General features: G+C 41.8%; 2 protein-coding genes across 2 annotated transcripts in view; one reads left to right on the plus strand and one right to left on the minus strand.

Moving 5' to 3' along the window:
* The first annotated feature begins 1364 nt into the window (after nucleotides 1-1364).
* Nucleotides 1365-3028, plus strand: LOC123517027 (protein extra-macrochaetae-like). Its single transcript, XM_045276846.1, has 2 exons — nucleotides 1365-1988; nucleotides 2140-3028. The coding sequence occupies exon 1, from the start codon at nucleotides 1427-1429 to the stop codon at nucleotides 1727-1729; it is 303 nt and encodes a 100-aa protein (XP_045132781.1). The 5' UTR covers nucleotides 1365-1426; the 3' UTR covers nucleotides 1730-1988; nucleotides 2140-3028.
* Nucleotides 3029-3122: 94 nt separating this feature from the next.
* Nucleotides 3123-21451, minus strand: part of LOC123517026 (acetylcholine receptor subunit alpha-1-A-like) — a 33567-nt gene continuing 15238 nt past the window's right edge. The window contains exons 10-11 of the mRNA XM_045276845.1: nucleotides 16473-16659; nucleotides 3123-5278 (exon numbers count right to left, since the gene is read on the minus strand). Coding sequence (XP_045132780.1) covers nucleotides 4611-5278; nucleotides 16473-16659 — 855 coding nt within the window. The 3' untranslated portion in view covers nucleotides 3123-4610. The remainder of the gene's footprint in view (nucleotides 5279-16472; nucleotides 16660-21451) is intronic.

A 21451-nucleotide genomic window follows, 5' to 3' on the forward strand; every position in this document is an offset into this window, starting at 1 on the left:
TAAAATCAAATACAAATATGCATCTGCTCTTAACTACAAGAAATACAGAAGAGAGAGAGAGAGAGAGAGAGAGAGAGAGAGAGAGAGAGAGAGAGAGAGAGAGAGAGAGAGAGAGGGAGAAAGGTTAGAAGTGTCGGATAGAGAAGGGAAGGACGGAGGGGATACCGCTGGTTCTTGTCTTGTTGGCCTTCTGCATTCATTGAGAGTTTGGAACGAATGAACGAGCGCGCGCGAACACACACACACACACACACACACACACACACACACACACATCTCAAATAAATTTCGCAGATTACGGCACTGACACTGGGCAAAACTTATATATATATATATATATATATATATATATATATATATATATATATATATATATATATATATATATATATATATATATATATATATATATATATATATATATATATATAGATATATAGATATATATATATATATATATATATATATATATATATATATATATATATATATATATATATATATATATATATATATATATATATATATATATATATATATATATATATATATATATATATATATATATATATATATATATATATATATATATATATATATATATATATATATATATATATATATATATATATATATATATATATATATATATATATATATATATATATATATATATATATATATATATATATATTTATATATATATGTGTATGTGTGTGTGTGTGTGTGTGTGTGTGTGTGTGTGTGTGTGTGTGTGTGTGTGTGTGTGTGTGTGTGTGTGTGTGTTCTGGGAGGAAGGGCTGGATGACTCAGGCGTGCTATAGGCGAGACGAGGTATTTGAGTGTATGAGTGGGCGTGTCATCGTATGTGCGTATGTGGGAGCGTATGTCCGAGTGTTTGTGCATGGCGCAGGCGCGCTGCAAATGCTGAAGGGCGCAGGTGTGGCGAGGCGTCTAGTGGAGTGTGGGAGCCCAGTCCATGGGAAAAGGGGGTTGGGGGGCGTGAAAGGGGAACATCTGTTTACGCCGGGTGATGGGGTAGAGGGGGGAGTTGGACTGCTGCCGGGTGGGCGCCGAGAGATGGGGGGAAAGGTGTGGGTGTTACGACCACAACGCAAAAGACGGAGGTGTTTGTATCTTACTATATGTCGCCGAGGGCAGCGCCAAGGCCAAGGCCTCGTCAGTTCTCCGTCAGGCCTTCTCCCTGAGGCCCACCAGCGAGGCCACGACTGTCACCACCACCTGGCCGCGGCGTCGCCTCTCGCGTGAGAAGGTCGCCCCAGCTGTCGCCGCGGCCGCCGCCCACCTGCAGCCAGCCGGGGGCGGAGCCTGCTCGCTCTCCCGCTATATATACCCGTGCGGGCCGGGAAACTCAGTCATTCAAGCTCTCTCTACGCTGTGACGCAACTCCTGTGGCCATCTTGCCATGAAGGCTCAGCGCTGCTCGTCTCCTCTTCAGGCCGTAGTGGGCGTACTCGAGGGTAAGGCCGGGAAGCCTTCCACACGAGCTGAGGCCACACAGGTGCTCATGTACCTGGACCGCTTACAGCAGCTGGTACCACAATGCCCTAAAGACCGGCCTGTGCCCCGCCTGGAGTTGATCCAGGCAGTCATCGACTACATATGTGACCTACAGGACCAACTGGCAGAGGCCCCTACCCTCCTCCCGGAGACTGACACCCTCCAAGACTCAGTGTTCGAGGATGAACCGCCCGAGAATTCACCGTGAGACAGCACCGTCCCACATCTCTCGTCCTTATCCGTTGTCGCTACTCCTCGCGACGCCCACAGCAGGAGACACGTCCCTCAAGCTGTAGTCGTGAGCATTAAAGCCAACGCCGCCCCAGAACAGCAGGCCACGACGTCTGGCTGCTCCTCGCTCTTCCCTGCTAGTGGAAGCCTGCAGCCTTGGTCCTGACGTGTGACCGAGACCACATGTCATAGCGGCTCCTCAATGATGTCACCGCCTACTGGCACCGCCCGCCACGGTAAGTTTTTTTTTTTTTTCAATCTTAAACTTAGGCTTTAACTTCAGCGACTCTTAAAATGGTGATTGTGTTACAACAATGAGCTAGTCAGTAGGTTAGTACTGCCGCTGCTGTCTTTTCGCTTTCTTACCATTATGACCATCACCTCCAGTGCTGGCCTGACCATGACCTGACCGTCGCCACGGCCGCGCCACACCACCGCAGTCTTCAGCTTGATGTGGCGGCAACACTCCACGGATGATGCCCCACCTGCCTCGCCTAGCCTCAACAGGCCCCCACAGCACCACCCTCTCACCGCCCACCCACCACCAGCCTCGGCCACTCCAAGCGTCTGCCCCATTAAGCCCTGTTCGTTATCTGCACCTCGGGCCACACCTTTAGACCCATTATTGTAAACCTCCACGTTAATACACACACTGATTTTTTTTTTTTTTTTTTACATTTGAAATTTTAAGAGTATATATATATGTGTGTGTATATATATATATATATATATATATATATATATATATATATATATATATATATATATATATATATATATATATATATAAGCAATAAAGAAAAAACATACAAACATATCCTTGATAGTGTGTTATGAACACACCACACCTGGTTCACACAGGCAACAAGGAGCTCATGAGTGGAACGGCGTCCCTCCACTCTCCCTGGCCTCCACACAGTGCCACCACGCTCTCTCAACTCTCACCACCAAAGACCTACTTCAGACTCACCTCTGCATCCTTCCTGAGTCAGCCAGTTCCCCTAGGGACCTACCAAAAGCATTCTCCTTATGTCAACACACTATTGTTCGCTCATGTGACTCGCAGGTCACATGAGCGACTTCATTCGAAGTCGCCGTATGTTTCAGGATTTGTGTTGTACTTATGTTTGCCTTGTACTGATATGAGTACAGTTATTGTCATTATTATTACCATTATTATTCTATTGATATCACCAGTACAAATTTTTGGTTTATGACATACTGGTTATTTTTCACTACAAACAAACATTAATAAATAAATATGGACAGTTTTCTATGGTAGTGTTTGTTAGCCACTTTTTATCCATTCTCCGTGAAATGAGATGAGTTAATCAAATACACATAAAAAATGTTACTTAGCATAACAAAAGGTAAGTGGTCGGATGAGTAGCTAATATTACAGCAAACACAAGTCATTAGTGAGGAATAAAAGTCATGACACGAGGAGGAACACATCATAGAAAACGAGTATTTTTAAAGGACACTATACTATTTTTACAATCTTAGTAACATCAAATTTTGTTGATATATTTATGACGTTCTTCAATCAGTATATACATATAGTTAGGTTAAAGACAGGTAATTTTCTAAAGTAACGTAGCACATGCTTTCAAACTATTATATTTGTCTTGTAAACGACTTAAATTCACATATTTATATGTCATATATTTTTATTCTAAAAAGTAACAGAACTCCTTTGTGTTGTGTTTCAAAAGAATTACACCTACTCATAATATGTCAGTGCTCAGACCAAATCACCTATAATTTCTTAAAGTAGTCTGCCCGATGACTAGTGTTTCAGTGATTGAAGCCACGCATTGCTCCGTGAGAGAAGAATGTTTCCTGCGATGTAGTATTTGCAGACTCATCAATCATCTGCACCAGTTTTCTGCACGCAGTGTTGTGGCTTTCCTTAGTTGCTTTAAATTCTTCGGCATTCTGATGGATAGCTATGCAGCGCTTCCTACTTCCTGATGCACGATGAGCCATGAAATCTTAAACTCATAAAGAAATTACATCATTAAGAGACATATTGAAATGACAGAAATCAATGCATCCTGCTCGCTGGAAAATAGTTTCACATGAAAATGCGAATGATGAAGAAATTTGTCAATCAAGGTCTCATCCACGACCTGGCCCCTAATGCACGCCACTATCGACTGATAAAAATTGCTAATAATATTCTGAACATAGATGAAAGAAACAAATCTTTAACTTTTCTTTTCTTTTTTTTTTTCTGTGTCAAGAGAAACCGGAGGTGGATCATTCTATCACGCTTGAAACTGATCGCCGTTTCCATTTGATAAGGGCATGGAACAAACCACAAGATTTTCCCAGAGCCAGAACACTTCTTGATTTAAAAACATTCACTGAGACAAAAATCCTCATGATCAACCGAGAATTAATAAAATGAGATGTAACCTTGAAACAAGTCTGTTATGAAGCTATATAAAAATTTGTGCAACCAAGACAACGTGTGTGTGTGTGTGTGTGTGTGTGTGTGTGTGTGTGTGTGTGTGTGTGTGTGTGTGTGTGTGTGTGTGTGTGTGTGTGTGTGTGTGTGTGTGTGTGTGTGTGTGTGTGTGTGTGTGTGTGTGTGTGTGTGTGTGTGTGAAAGGAAACCCTATTTGGCAAAAGGGTCTTCTCATAAAATTGAATGTATCAAATAAAGGCTATCTCCAAATGAAAACACATTAATTTGTTAGGCGTTTCAATATGGACAATCAGTTCAGTTTAAGAGGTGCCATGATGTTCCTTTCCTGAAGGAGGAAGGAAGATAGAATAAGCATAATAATCTTTTCACGTATATAGTATAGCTATTTAACTCTTTTATTTGAGAGGGAGAAATCTGTGGAATCTCAGCCACCCTCTGCAGAGCCAGGCGGCTGCTTCTGAGGTGGATCTCGTCTCGTACCGAGCTGAGGCTCGTTGTGGTTTGGCGGCAGCAGCCCCAGCCCCTCATAGCCCTCATACTTTGGTCCTGGATTGGCCACATAGAATTTGTCAGGTTCTGGAGTTGTAGGAAACTCCTCGATGGGGCGTTCCAGTGGTTTGCGTCGTTTTGGGCCTTTGTCGCCCTTGTGATCCTTGTGGTCCTCGGAGAGTGAGTTGGATATCTTATTCAAAGACACCAGAGTGTCTGGATCGCTATGCAGGTGGGCAGAGGCCGCCCCGCCACCATAGTCACCGTAGCCACCGTCGCCACCATCTTCCGAGAATACACTGTGCCCCGCAGCTGCGTTGGCAGTCAGGTCTAAGATCTCCTCCAATGTGAGTCCTTCACAGCTTTCTGCTGGACAATAACTGAATCTTTCCCGGAAAGGCGATGAGGTGAGGATGGACAGGTTAAAGATGACGCACACGACGGTAAAGGTGATGAAGAGCGTCCGGTCCAACACACGTGACACAAACTTCCACTCGTCCACCAGGTTGCTCCTCCTGCCAGTCTCGTCCGCCTCCTTCCTCTCCGTGGTAAGAATCCTATTAATGGACTCCAGGGCTAGGACGGTGCGCCTCTGGAATGGATCTGCGGCCACACACAAAAAAGTTTGAGAGCGAGATGAGGAAGGGCGAAGACTGCTGGCCTCACAACATTGCGTAAGAATGTGTTTGATTCAGTAAAGTGCATTTTGATGAAGACAGACCTATCCGACTTCAAAACTGTAATGACAACATGCAACTAAATGAAAATTCAAAATAAAGCATGTAACGAGGTTAAAGGTTGATAAGGTTGGTTGATGAGTATAGACAACCAACAAGTGGCGTCATGCAACTTATTTGTGCATTAAACAGAATACACAATAACAATAAATAACCAGTGCTTGAGACACTTGATGAATCATTGGTATATGTCACATGATTTTTCACGTTATTTTTATTATTCCAAGATTAATCATCAGGAAATTCAGATTTAAGACTTGCAAGCCATAGAAGGTGCATGACTAGTTGGAAAACGGATACATCTGCATAGAAGTGCGGATACAAAGAGAGGGATCATTGTTTGCAATAAGTGTCCCTTTTTCTCCCTCTCTGCTCTCCTCTAACTTTTTAAGATGATGGGCGCTACTGAAAGAGAAATAAGGAGATAATAAAGGAAAGGAAGGAATATATTGCGTAAGAACATGAGAAAAAAAGAGTTGCGGAGGAAAATAGGAATAGAAAACTTGAAAATGTACGATGGAAAGGGAAACTGGAAACTAAAGAGAAGATATAGAAGGATAACAAAGGAAGATAAATAATCATTCATGATAGTACCAGAAAACACACACACACACACACACACACACACACACACACACACACACACACACACACACACACACACACACAGGGAGGCGGTGGCGTAGTGGATAAGGTGATAAGCATGGGATCGGGTAGACGTCCATGTGTAGGTTTTTTTTTTTTTTTACGTAGAGAAGAGCCCAAGGGCAAAATAAAGAAAAGATAAAAAAAAGGCCCACTTGAGTGCTGGCTCTCTAAAAAGTAGAAAAGCGTCAGCCAAAACTGGGGAGCAAAAGAAGACAAGTCGTAGGAATTCGGAAATACAGATGCAGGGAGGGAGTTCCAGAGTTTACCAGTGAAAGGGATGAATGATTGAGAGTACTGGTTAACTCTTCCTTTAGAGAGTTGGACAGAATAGGGATGAGAGGAAGAAGAAAGCCTTGTGCAGCGAGACCGCAGGAGGAGGGGAGGCATGCAATTAGCAAGATCAGTAGAACAGTTAGCATGCAAATAGCGATAAAAGATAGAAAGAGGCTGAAGATAGTTAGTCAGAGGAGGGAGTTGATGAGACGAAAAGCTTTTGATTCCATCGTATCTAGTAAAACTGTGTGACTGGAACCCCCCAAGCATGCGAAGAATACTCCATACAGGGGTGGATAAGGCCCTTATACAGATTAAGCAGTTGGAGTGGCAAGAAATACTGGCGAAGACGCCTCAGAACATCTAACTTCATAGAAGCTGTTTTAGCAAGAGATGAGATGTGAAGTTTCCAGTTAAGATTATGAGCAAAGGACAGACCGAGGATATTCAGTGTGGAAGAGGGAGACAGTTGAGTGTCATTGAAAAAGAGGGGATAGATGTGTCGAGTTGATAGATGGAGGAATTGAGTTTTTGAGGCATTGAAAACTACTAGATTTTCTCTGCCCCAATCAGAAATCTTAGAAAGATCGGAAGTCAGGCGTTCTGTGGCGTTTCTGCGTGATCTGTTGACTTCCTGAAGGGTTGGTCGTCTTTGAAAGGACGTAGAAAGATGTAGTGTGGTGGTATCATCAGCGTAGGAGTGGATAGGGCAAGAAGTTTGGTTAAGAAGGTCATTAATAAATAATAGAAAGAGAGTGGGTAACAGGACAGAACCCTGAGGAACACCACTATTAATAGATTTAAGAGAAGAACAGTGGCCATCTACCACAGCAGCAATAGAACGGTCGGAAAGGAAACTTGAGATAAAGTTGCAGAGAGAAGGATAGAAGCCGTAGGAGGGCAGTTTTGAAATTAAAGCTTTATGCCAGACTCCATCAAAAGCTTTTGATATGTCTAACGCTACAGCAAAAGTTTCACCGAAATCTCTAAAAGAGGATGACCAAGACTCAGTAAGGAAAGCCAGAAGATCACCAGTAGAGTGACCTTGACGGAAGCCATACTGGCGATCAGACAGAAGATTGTGAAGTGACAGATGTTTGAGAATCTTCCTATTCAGGATAGATTCAAAAACTTTAGACAAGCAAGAGATTAAAGCTATAGGACGGTAGTTTGAGGGGTTAGAATGGTCACCCTTTTTAGGAACAGGCTGAATGTAGGCGAACTTCCAGCAGGAAGCAAAGGTAGAAGTCGAAAGACAAAGTTGGAAGAGTTTGGCCAGGCAAGGTGCAAGCACAGAAGCCCAGTTTTTTTAGAACAATAGAAGGTACCCCATCAGGACCATAAGCCTTCCGATGGTTTAGGCCAGTGAGGGCATGGAAAACATTGTTACGAAGAATTTTAATTGTAGACATGAAATAGTCAGAGGGAGGAGGAGAGGGAGGGACAAGCCCAGAATCGTCCAAGGTGGAGATGTGAGCAAAGGTTTGAGAGAAGAGTTCAGCTTTAGAGACAGAAGAGATGGCAGTGGTGCCATCAGGATGAAATAAAGGAGGAAAGATGAAGAAGTGAAGTTATTTGAGATGCTTTTGGCTAGATGCCAGAAGTCTCGAGGGGAGTTTGAGTTTGAAAGATTTTGACATTTTCTATTTATAAAGGAGTGTTTGGCAAGTTGAAGAACAGACTTGGCATAATTCCGGGCAGAGATATAAAGTGTGTGAGATTCAGGAGATGGAAGACTTAGGTACCTTTTGTGGGCAACCTCTCCATCATGTATAGCACGAGAACAGGCTGAGTTAAACCAAGATTTGGAAGGTTTAGGTTGAGATAAAGAATGAGGAATGAACACCTCCATGCCAGACACTATCACCTCTGTTATGCGTTCAGCACAAAGAGATGGGTCTCTGACACGGAAGCAGTAATCATTCCAGGGAAAATCAGCATAATACCTCCTCAGGTTCCCCCAAACTGGCAAAGATAAAACGCCAGAGGCACCTTCGCTTTGGGGGATCCTGTGGAGGGATTGGAGAAATAGGACAAGATATAGAAATGAGATTGTGATCGGAGGAGCCCAACGGAGATGAAAGGGTGACAGCATAAGCAGGATTAGAGGTGAGGAAGAGATCAAGAATGTTGGGCGTGTCTCCAAGACAGTCAGGAATACGAGTAGGGAGTTGCACTAGTTGCTCTAGGTCATGGAGGATAGCAAAGTTGAGGGCTAGCTCACCAGGATGGTCAGTGAAGGGAGATGAGCCAAAGCTGGTGGTGAACATTGAAATCTCCAAGAATGGAAATCTCAGCGAATGGGTAGGAGGACAGAATGTGCTCCACTTTGGAAGTTAAGTAGTCGAAGAATTTACTATAGTCAAAAGAGTTAGGGGAGAGATAAACAGCACAGATGAATTTAGTTTGAGAGTGACTGTTAAGTCGAAGCCAGATGGTGGAAAACTCGGAAGACTCAAGAGCGTGGGCACGAGAGCAATTTAAGTCGTTGCGTACATAGACACAACATCCAGCTTTGGAATGAAAATGAGAAAAGAGAAAGTAGGAGAAAACAGAGAAGGGGCTACTGTTAGTTGCCTCAGACAGCTGTGTTTCGGTGAGGAAAGGAAGATGAGGTTTAGTAGAGGAGAGGTGGTGTTCTACAGATTGAAAATTAGATCTAAGACCGCGAATGTTGCAGAAGTTAATGTAGAAAAAGTTGAGGGAGGTGTCAAGGCATTTGGGGTCGTTATCAAGAGAAACATCCGACCTGGGGACATTTTTGGTGCCCTCCCCAGAAGGGGACTCTGAGGCATTGTTATTATGAGTTCCCATTTTTCTTTTAAATTTTTATTTTCAAGTAAAGGGTGTATGTGTGGTAAGTGCAGGTAGTTTTGTGTGAAGAAGGAGAGTTGTCTTTAGAGGGTAGGCTGTGACTGCCCCCTTGAGTTGTGAGACACAAAGGGAAACGTTCAGCGAGATCACAACAAACTTTAATGGAAGTTTCACAGCACCCCCTGAACTGGTGCTATTAGATCTCTCTGGGAGTAAGTTAATGTTTCGGTAGGTGTCTACTACCTCCTCCAAACAATTCGAATCCCACCACGTACCACCTTGAAACTATGCCATTTGTCGAGTGGTTTAAAGCTGCCTACATGTCACCATGATACCCAGGTTCAAGGCGGCACCAAAGATGCGCTTCGGTGGTGATATGGTCCTTAATATGGGTACCACTATAAATAAAATTGCCTGCGCCACTAATAGGTGAAAGCTGAACACCGGATCTTATACATACTCTTCAAGTATACCTATAGGCGCTATAGACCATAACATAAACACACACACACACACACACACACACACACACACACACACACACACACACACACACACACACACACACAGAAAGAGAGAGAGAGAGAAATTGCAGAAAAAAGAAGAGTGTAGTCGTATTTGGAATAAAAGAAAAAAATATAAAATATAGACCAAAAGAGAAAAGAAGAAATGAAATCAGTCAAAGACCTACTGAAGAATCTTAATGACGAAGATAGGCAGAACTTGGAAGAGGAAGTAGAAGAAATAAACAGAATTGGACCATATCAAGAAGGAAAAACGAGACCAATTAAAATACTACTAAAATCACAAGCAGCAACAGAAGAAATATTATATAGAACAACAAAACTTAGAGAAACAGAAGGCTGCAAGGATATCTATATAAAGAAAAATAGAAATGAGGAAGAAATGAAGAGATACAATGAACTGGCAGCAGCAGTAAGGGAAAAGAATAATGAAAGGTCAGAAGAGAAGAAGGCATTTTTTTTGGAGAATTCTAGGAGACAGGATAAGGAAATGGTATATAAACGAGAAGGAAGAGAAAAAGTGGAACAAGTTTAACTAAAATGATAAAGGCAAAAGACTAAAATGATGTATACGAACATAGACGGGGTTTTATCAAGTAAATTAGAATTAAGTGATTACATAAGGAAAGAAAATCCAGATATTGTATGCCTGGCTGAAACAAAACTAAATGAGGCAATCATAATAGATTTGGATAATAGGTATAATGTATGGAGAAGAGACAGAGTGGGTAAAGGAGGAGGAGGAGTCATGATAATGTTAAGGAAGGAGATAGTGATAAACGAAATGGAATGTGGGGAAGGAAAAGCAGAAGTATTGTATATTAAGATGCATATTAATAAAAAAGAGATAACAATCATTGTAACATATGTGCCACCAAAAACAAATTCATGGACCAATCAAGAATATAAAGACATGATAGATGACACAATAAGGAGTCTAATGAGAATCGTTAAAGAAAGGAGAAAAGTGATATTAGTAGGAGATTTCAACTGTAAAGAAGTGGACTGGGAAAATTATGAAAGGGTGAAGAAGCCTGGGGAGAAAGATTCTTGAACCTAATGATAGACAATATGATGGACCAGAGAGTAAAGGAATGCACAAGATTCAGAGGAAACGACGAGCCGGCGAGATTGGACCTAGTTTTTACAAGGGGTATACAAATGAATGATGATATAAGATATAAGTGCCCATTGGGAAAGAGTGACCATGCAATATTAGAAATAGATATAGAAGAAGGAAAGGAAGATAGAGACGATTCATACAAAGGAGACCGATTAAATTACAGAAAGGCTGATATTGAGAATCTCAAGAACTATTTTAAAAACGTAGACTGGGAGGAGATGGAAAACTCAGAGACAATGCAAGACAAATATAACTTATTTTTGGAAATATACAAAACAGAAGTCAGGGAATATGTCCCAAAATATAGACCAAAAGAAGAAGGAAAGAAAGATTGGTTTAATGCAAGGTGTGCTAGGGCAAAGGAGAAAAGAGATGGAGCATGGAAAAGGTGGAGGAGAAATAGAATCCAACAAACAAGGAAAACTTCAAGGCAGTGAGAAATGAATATGTTAAGGTGAGGAAGGAAGAGGAAAAGAACTTGAAAAGATATTGTCGAAAAATGTAAGGAGCAACCAAAATTGTTCTATAGATTCATAAATGGAAAAATAGGCAAAAGAAACAATAGAAAGGTTAAAAGGAGAGAACGGGATGGTGGAAGACCCAAAAGTATGGCAGAACTATTAAATAAAAATTCCAGGAGGTCTTTACTAAAGAATCCAAATTTGAGAGGCCACAGGGTAATAGAGAGACAATCTATATGAAAGAGATTAAAGTAACCAAGCTTGAAATAAAAGAGTTAATGAAGGAACTGGATGAAGAGAAGGCAATGGGACCGGATGAAGTCTCAGGCAGAATACTGAAAGAATGTAGGGAAGAACTAGCAAGTCCTATATACAACATCATAAAATGCTCAATAGAAAATGGAACAGTGCCAGTAGAATGGAAAAGAGCTGAGGTGGTTCCCATATATAAGAGCGGAAGGAAAGAAGAACCTTTAAATTACAGACCGGTATCACTAACTAGTGTAATATGCAAGATGTGTGAAAGAATAATAAAGAAACAATGGATCGAGTTCCTTGAAGACAACAAATTAATATCAAATAGCCAATTTGGTTTTAGAAAAGGACGGTCTTGTGTAACTAATTTATTGAGTTTCTGTTCTAGAATAGTTGATAGAGTACAAGAGAGAGGGATGGGTTGACTGCATCTATTTGGATTTAAAAAAGGCGTTTGATAAAGTGCCACACGCAAGATTACTGTGGAAGGTAGAGGAGAAGGGTGGCTTAAAAGGAAGCACATTAAGATGGATAGAAAATTATTTGAGGGGGAGAGAAATAAGGACGGTAGTTAAAGATATGAAGTCCAAGTGGAGAGCAGTAGAAAGCGGAGTGCCACAGGGGTCAGTATTGGCACCAGTACTTTTCCTCATTTATATTAACGACATGCCAGAAGGAGTGAACAGCTACATAAATTTGTTTGCGGATAATACGAAACTGTGCAGAGTTATAAAGCAAAAGAAGGATTGTGAAATACTGCGAGAAGACCTAAATAAGATCTGGGAATGGAGTAAGAAGTGGGAAATGGAATTCAATGTGAACAAAAGCCATGTCATGGAAATGGGAAAGAGTGAAAGACGACCTGTGGGAATCTATAAGATGGGAGATGGAGTAGAACTGGAGAAAGTAAAAAAGGAAAAGGACTTAGGAGTGACGATGGAAGAAAACAATCAACCAGTAAGCCATATTGATAGAATTTTTAGAGAAACATATAATTTGCTAAGGAATATTGGAGTAGCATTTCACTACATGGACAAAAAAATGATGAAGAAATTGATAAATACTATAATAAGACCCAGATTGGAATATGCAGTAGTGTGGACCCCTCATAAAAAGAAACACATAAGGAAATTGGAGAGGCTACAAAAAATGGCTACAAGAATGGTTCCAGAACTTGAAGGGATGACATATGAGGAGAGACTAAAGGCTATGGATCTACCAACCTTGGAACAAAGAAGGGAGAGAGGAGACCTGATACAAGTCTATAAATTGATCAACGGAATGGACCAAGTGGATAATGAGAAACTGATCCTGAGAGAAGAATATGACATCCGAAGCACAAGATCGCATAGTAAAAAGCTGAGAAAGGGAAGATGTCTGAGAGATATTAAAAAATATAGTTTCCCGCAGAGATGTATTGAGACGTGGAACAGTTTAGATGAAGAAGTAGTGTCTGCAACGAGTGTGCACACTTTTAAAGTAAGATTGGATAAGTGTAGATATGGAGACGGGGCCACACGAGCATAAAGCCCAGGCCCTGTAAAACTACAACTAGGTAAATACAACTAGGTAAATACAGGCATATCCGAAGATCGGAAATATTGATCTCTGAGCTCGTTCCGTAGGGTAACATCTGGCTGTCTCGTCAGAGACTGCAGCAGATCAAACAGTGAAACACACACACACACCACCTAATAAATACATAAACAAGATATTTGGACTATCATATAAGATGTTGACTAATATAAGAGTGACATTTCATGACATGGATAAAGATATGATGAAAAATATCATCACAAGCATGATACGCCCCAGGCTGGAACATGCAGCAGTGGTATGGTCTCCGAGCTCTAAAAAAGATATAAGAAAACTGGAAAGGATACAGAAGATTGCTACAAAGATGGTGCCGGAATTACAGGACCTCACATATGAAGAACGACTGAAGGAAATGGGACTGCCAACCTTACAGGATAGAAGAGAACGTGGGGACCTAATAACAATGTATAAGATAGTAAATGATATTGAAAAAATAGACAAAGAAAACCTGGTGCTGTTGGCGGAAGGAGATGGAAGGACAAGAGGACATGAAAAGAAGATCAGTAAGAGGCAATGTGTGAAGGATGTTAGAAAATAGTTTTCCACACAGAACGATGGAAAAATGGAATGCATTGGATAAGGAAATTGTCGCAGCACACAGTGTGCATAACTTTAAAGAAAAACTATAATAGAACTAAATTGTACTGACCCGTAGGGCTAGGTCTATAATCCGTGCGACATTGCCATATCTCTCATTACTTCAAGAAAAACGGAATAACTGTTCTTTATTCATTTTAATGCATGACTTCGCTAAAAAAATATATAAGTGATGGACAAGACATGAAGATGCCATAGGTAAATTAAATATAGTAAAGGTGCTGGTTATAAAAGTGAAAATGAGGCTGATAATTTACCAAATATTTACTATTATGTCCTCTCGAGATACCCAGTGTAATATAATGAGTGGGGAAAAGAAACGCTGATAAGGTTGTGATGCTGTGTGGTGTATATCTTGTTTGCACTGGAACAAATCCTCTTCACTGTGCCTTCAGATATACCAGCTGCATCTGTTGTCCTCTTCCTAGCTTGATTTATTGGTAAAAGTGGTCCTTGCAAGCTTTATTTATTAATTCTGTAGACAAACTTCTCGGTTTGCCTGTACAACACACAGACGAGGATGCGTCAGTATATCCTTCCATAGTGGCGACCAAATGAGAAGTGAGTCGATTTGCACCTACGTGGTGACCTGACTCCTTTAGGAAATGCCTCGGGTCGACTGGCAACGTCGCCCGTCCTGACATGCCACATCATCATACATGTTCATGAAATACCTTCATTTGATTTGGTATATAACACTTATTTGTATCACCTGCTATTTAATGAAATAGTCAGAATATTCTCAGAACGCCGTTTATTGATAATACTGTGATTAAAGAACCATGAGTAGTATAGGCTGAATGTTTTGGTTGGAAATCTGGCAAACAACACCTTACGGGTCAGTACAATTTAGTTTTACTATAGATAAATGGAGATATGGAGACAGGACACTATGAGCCCCTCTCGAACCCTGTACAATACAACTAGGTAAATACAACTAGTAAACACACACACACACACACACACACACACACACACATCGCGTAGTGTAGTGGTTAGCACACTTGACTCACAATCGAGAGGGCCGAGTTCGAGTCCCGGGAAGCGGCGAGGCAAATGGGAAAGCCTCTTAATGTGTGGCCCCTGTTCACCTAGCAGAAAATAAGTATGGGATGTAACTCGATGGGTTTGGCCTCGCTTTCCCGGTGTGTGGAGTGTGTTGTAGTCTCAGTCCTACCCGAAGATCGGTCTATGAGCTCTGAGCTCGCTCCGTAATGGAGAAGACTGGCTGGGTGACCAACAGGCGACCGAGGTGAATTACACACCGCGTAGCGTAGTGGTTAGCACGCTCGATTCACAATCGAGAGGGCCGGGTTCGAGTCCCGGAAGCGGCGAGGCAATTGGGCAAGCCTCTTAATGTGTGATCCCTGTTCACCTAGCAGTAAATAGGTACGGGATGTAACTCGAGGGGTTGTGGCCTCGCTTTCCCGGTGTCTGTTGTGTGATGTGGTCTCAGTCCTACCCGAAGATCGGTCTATGAGCTCTGAGCTCGCTCCGTAATGGAGGAGACTGGATGGGTGACCAGCAGACGACCGAGGTGAATTACACACACACACACACACACACACACACACACACACACACACACACACACACACACACCTGTGGAGCCTGTGTAGAGTAGTTATGGGCACACAAAGTAATTTGGTTCCCGTGGCCACGCTGATGCGCCGCCACTTCAATATTGGATTTTGACGGGAATTACGGGCTAGAGGAGGGTATTTTGGGTATCTCGTATTTGAAAGCCCATCCGTTTAGAATCGTTACCCCGAGTGTTAGCTCTTCCTAAAGTCGGACAGTGGCCAGGATTCCAACCTGTGCGTTTGGGGACCTCACGGTTCCCAAGGACCCAAAAGCGCGTGGTTCCACTGTGCCACAGCGTCCCGCCTCCCTCCTTTCCCCGCCAAACACACACAAACACACACACACTCCGCGTAGTGTAGTGGTTAGCACGCTCGACTTACAATCGAGAGGGCCGGGTTCGAGTCCCAGGACCGGCGAGGCAAATGGGCAAGCCTCTTAATGTGTGGCCCCTGTTCACCTAGCAGTAAATGGGTACGGGATGTAAATCGAGGGGTTGTGGCCTCGCTTTCCCGGTGTGTGGAGTGTGTTGTGGTCTCAATCCTACCCGAAGATCGGTCTATGAGCTCTGAGCCCGCTCCGTAATGGTGAAGACTGGCTGGGTGACCAGCAGACGACCGAGGTGAATTACACACACACACACACACACACACACACACACACACACACACACACACACACACACACACACTGTGCGATGGAAAACGAAGTAAAGAGTAGAATGAAAAGAAGGATAACAAAGGAAGAGAAATAATCAATAATAATACCAGAACACACACACACACACACACACACACACACACACACACACACACACACACACACACACACACACACACACACACACACACACACACACACACACACACACACACACACACACACACGCCAGAGGACCTTCGATTCCCCGGCCGGGTGGAGATATTGGGTGTGTCTCCTTTCACGTGGAGCCCTGTTCACCTAGCAGTGAGTAGATACATGTAAATCGAGGAGTTGTGACCTTGTTGTCCCGGTGTGTGGTGTGTGCCTGGTCTCAGGCCTATCCGAAGATCGGAAATAATGAGCTCTGAGCTCGTTCCGTAGGGTAACGTCTGGCTGTCTCGTCAGAGACTGCAGCAGATCAAACAGTGAAACACACACACACACACACACACACACACACACACACACACACACACACACACACACCTTTGATATCTGCCACGCTAAGGTCCTCGTCCAGGTCCCTCATGGTCATCTCTGAGTTGGGCTTCACCTTGGGCGGCGTGGAGGGCTTCACCGTGAACAACCTCACGTTGCTCTTCTTGTCAAACATCTTGCTCGTCTCCAGCTTTTCGTTCATGGACTCCACGGGGCTGACGATCCTGTTGTTCTCCTGCCGGCGAGAGGTTGATCACTCTATTAGGTAAGGGGAGTGTGTTTAACTGATATGTGCCTGTTCCTTTTTTTTTTTTTTTATGCGAGGAGACCGACTAAATGGAAAAATTGGTTAACTTGCGTCTACAAAAACTGAATTAACAAATAAACTAAGAAATTATTCTCATAATAGAGGCCAATTTAGTTCTGGAGATGTCACGATATTCCTCTCTTGAAGCAGCTGAAGCCATGTACTTCTGAACAAAGTTATGATTGTTTGATAGCTTGATGAAACTAGATTTTAAAAAGAGATAGTACTAATTGGTTCTTTAACAGAATGGAAGAGATAACTGAAATAGACTTAGTAACTAGGTTGTTAGTGCCAAGTCATACATGAATTTACAGATAGAGATGATAGAATAATATAGGTAGATATATATGCTTTATACAGGGACTGATATATAAACTTTCTGGCTTCTTACAGCTTCCCTTTTGTGTGTGTGTGTGTGTGTGTGTGTGTGTGTGTGTGTGTGTAATTCATCACGGTCGCCTGCTGGTCACCCAGCCAGTCTTCACCATTACGGAGCGAGCTCAGAGCTCATAGACCGATCTTCGGTTAGGACTGAGACCACAACACACTCCACACACCGGGAAAGCGAGGCCACAACCCCTCGAGTTACATCCCGTACCTATTTACTGCTAGGTGAACAGGGGCCACACATTAAGAGGCTTGCCCATTTGCCTCGCCGCGCCGGGACTCGAACCTGGCCCTCTCGATTGTGAGTCGAGCGTGCTAACCACTACACTACGCGGTGTGTGGAACGCTTCACGGTGTGTGTGTGTGTGTATGTGTGTGTGTGTGTGTGTGTGTGTGTGTGTGTGTGTGTGTGTGTGTGTGTGTGTGTATTTACCTATTTGTATTTATCTATTTGTGTATTACAGCTAAGCTCTCTGTCTCCTGTCTCCTTGTCCACTCCTGTCATATCTCTCTTTCATCTGATTGACACACACCGCGTTAACGACATCACTGCTCAGTTTATTCCACTTATCAATACTACGATGCGGGAAACTGTATTTTTTCACGTCATTTAGACAGATGTCTTTTATTAATTTTTTTCCATGTCTCCGGAGATGATTACTTGTGGTCACCTTTATCAACTCTCTGTCCAGTATGTCAATCTTGTTCACCAATTTATACATAGTTATCATGTCTCCTCTTGTTCTTCTCTCTTCTAATGTGGTCAGTCCCAGTTTCCTCAGTCTTTCCTCATAGTCTAACTCCCCGAGTCCTGGTATCATCCTTGTTGCCAGCCTCTGTACCCTTTCCACCTTCTTCACATTTTTCTTCATATGCGGTGACCAGACACAAGCTGCATATTCTAACTGGGGTCTTATTAAGGTACATAATATCTTCTTCATCATTCCTTCATCTAGGTAGTGGAATGCAAGGCCAATATTTTGAAGCATGTTATATGTTTTCCAAAAATCTTGTTAATGTGTTTCTCCGGTGACAAAGTGTTTTGCACGGTTACTCCTAAGTCTTTCTCCTCATTGGTCTCTTTAATTTTCTCATCACCCAGCCTGTAATCCCTGTTTGGTCTGTATCTACTTCTTCCCATTTTCATAACATGGGTCTTGTCTATATTAAATTCCATCTGCCACTCTTACTCCACTCATATATTTTATCAAGATCTTCCTGTAACTTGTTACAATCTTCCACATTCTTTACTCTCCTCATAATTTTAGTATCGTCCGCAAACATGTTCATGTAACTGTCAATTCCTACTGGCATATCATTAACATAAATCAAAAACATGATGGGACCAAGCACTGACCCTTGTGGAACTCCACTGGTTACCTTCTTCCACTCGGACTTCCTTCCTCTCACCACTGTTCTCATTTCTCTTCCCACTAAGTAATTTTCCATCCATTTTGCTAGTTTATCATTTACTCCTCCAATCTTCTTTAGTTTCCACATCAGTCTATTGTGTGGTACTTTATCAAAGGCCTTTCTCAAGTCCAGGTAGATAGCATCCACCCATCCCTCTCTATGTTGTAGTATGTCAGTCACTCTTGAATAAAAACATAATAAATTGGATACGCACGATCTTCCTTTTCTGAAACCAAACTGTCTTTCACTCAGAATGTTTTCACTTTCTAGATACTCACTCCACTTAGCTTTAATTACTTCTTCACATACCTTGCACAATATACTAGTCAACGATACTGGTCTATAATTTAGCGGTTCCATTCTACTACCATTCTTATATATAGGCACAATGTCAGCTCTTTTCCACTCTTTCGGGACTAATCCTGTTCGTATGGAGGTTTCCACAATATCAAATACGGGGTTCAACAATTGATCCTTACATTCATTTAGCAACCTCCCAGATATGCCATCAGGCCCCATTGATTTATTAATATCCAGATTGCTTATAATTTTCCTTACATCTTCCTTAGTAACCATGATGTCCTGCATTTGCTTTATTTCCGTAGGCCTTCCTCCCATAAAATGCTCCTCCTTTGTAAACACTTTGCAAAAGTTGTCGTTCAAAATTTCAGCTATATCTCTAGCATCCTCATATACTTCTTCCCATTTTTACCTTTTCTATTGCCTCCCTTTTATTTAGTTTTCCATTTATGAATTTGTAAAACATTTTGGGTCACTATCACAGTTTTCCACCACCCTCTGTTCATATTCCTTCTGTGCTGTTCTCCTTACTTCAACATATCTATTCCTTGCTGTTTTGTAAACTTCTCTTGATAATACATCACTGTTTTCTTTTTCTTCCATGCCTTTTCTTTGTTCTTTTTGCTTCTTCACAATTTCTATTAAACCACTGTTTATTATTTAAAGTCCTCTTTCTGTGATATGGCACAAACTTTTCACAGCAGAGTTATATAAATCCATAAATTTATCGTATTTCAATTGCATATCCCTTTCCTGGTATACCACGGACCAGTCAATTTCATTAAAGAACTCCCTTATATGGTTATAATTTGCCCTAATATAATTTAATTTTTCCTCCTACGTTTCGCAATCTTATTCGTGCTTAATTCCGTATCCAGCTCAAAGCTTAGGACATCATGATCGCTTTTCCCCAAGGGACATTCATGTTCAATTTCCTCTTTTAGAGAGATGCCCCTGGTAAATACCAAATCCAACCTTGCTGCAACATCTTGTCCCCTGCACCTTGTTGGTGATCTCACCCACTGTGTCATCAAGTTATTTGTTGCTACCTTTAACAATTCTTCTGCCCACTCACCACCGTTCACCACTTCGTAGTCTTCCCACACTATTTCTTTACAATTAAAGTCTCCGACTATCATCACTCTATCCTTTCTGATGAGTTCTTGCTTCATTCTGTCTAGAGTATTTCTCATCACCATTTGGTACTGTTCATATTCCCAAGCACTGGTTCTGGGTGGTATGTATACTGTTATAATATTAATGTCCCTCTTGCCATCTGTTATAAGCATACTTATCACTTCCTCATTTCTCTTACTATAGTTCACCTCCTTCACTATCAGATCTTCCTTAGTAAGAACCATTATACCACCACCTCCTTTATTTTTCTATCATTTCTCCATACTTTGTAGTGTTTTACAACAAACCAGTCTAGCTTTATTTCAGGCCTTAGCTTTGTTTCCACCACACACATTATGTCCGGTTCATTGTTTCTTAGGTAATCCATACATTCTAGCCTCTTAGACAGAAATCCATCTATATTCATGTAAGTCACTTGTATTCCATTCCTAGTCTCTTTCTTCCATGTAATGTCTATTCCGTCTGTTTTATCCACCACTTCTTTAGCCTCCCATTTCTCATCCTCCAAAAAAACTTGGTCTTTTCCTCCTCTGTTCTTTCGTCATTCCTCTCTCTCACTTCAGTTACAAGCTGTTTAATTTTCATTCGTTCATCCTGTGACATATTTCTTCTTATGTAAATTGTTTTGGTTTCCTCAGAGTCCTTAAGTTTCCAAGCCCTCCTCAGCAAGGCCTCCGCTGCCACCTGAGACTTTAATTTCAATTTTAATGGTCTATTCTTGCCTTCCTCAAAAGCTCCTAATCTCACACTTTCTTCTTCCTCTACTGAGATCTTATTCAGTAAAGACTTAATCCTGTCCTTTTCCTTATCCCTCTTATCCTGCCAGTTCCTGTTAGTTTCCTCCCTCAATCCTGTTATGATCACGCATTTTTTCTTTTCAGCAATATCTCTCACCACATACTCATTTTCCTTTAGTGCCTTTACCATTTCACTCTGCGTAATCACTTTATTTTCCTCTTCCTGCTTTTTCACTATCTCCCTAAAGGACCTTTGTACCTCCTGATGTTCATGGTTCACTTCTTTCATCCTGGCATCAATTAGGTTAAGGCATTCCTCCTTCCTCAAGTCCCCTTCGGATATTTTCTTCTCCATTTCTAGGAGTTTAGCCTTCATCTCTTCACATTGTTTCCTTAGTTGTTGGTTTTCTTTCTCCATTTCTACTTTTTCCCTCAATAGCCCTTTTTCTCTCTCGTTAACAAATAGATCTCTTTTTTGAAGGAATCGTTCTCCGCTATGACTCTATCCAGTTTTTCTTCTATGGATAAAATGTTTAGGAACTTACTTTCTAATGCCTGAATTCTTGCATCCATATCTAATTTCTCCAGTCCTCTTGGAGTAGTTACGAACCCTTCAAAGTCCCGGGCTTGTCGAGGCGTGGACGCCATGATTGTTATCGTCAGCTGATTACGGCCAAAACAATCACCGCCCACACTCTCCGCTCAGGGACCACTCTCCATATCTCGCTTGAAAATGGCCCACTTTC

Source organism: Portunus trituberculatus, chromosome 41 (genome assembly GCF_017591435.1).
Source record: "Portunus trituberculatus isolate SZX2019 chromosome 41, ASM1759143v1, whole genome shotgun sequence".
Taxonomy (NCBI): Eukaryota; Metazoa; Arthropoda; class Malacostraca; order Decapoda; family Portunidae; genus Portunus; species Portunus trituberculatus.

Excerpts from the sequence above, each read along its gene's own strand:
- LOC123517027 (XM_045276846.1), top strand. The coding sequence starts at position 1,427 with ATGAAGGCTCAGCGCTGCTCGTCTCCTCTTCAGGCCGTAGTGGGCGTA.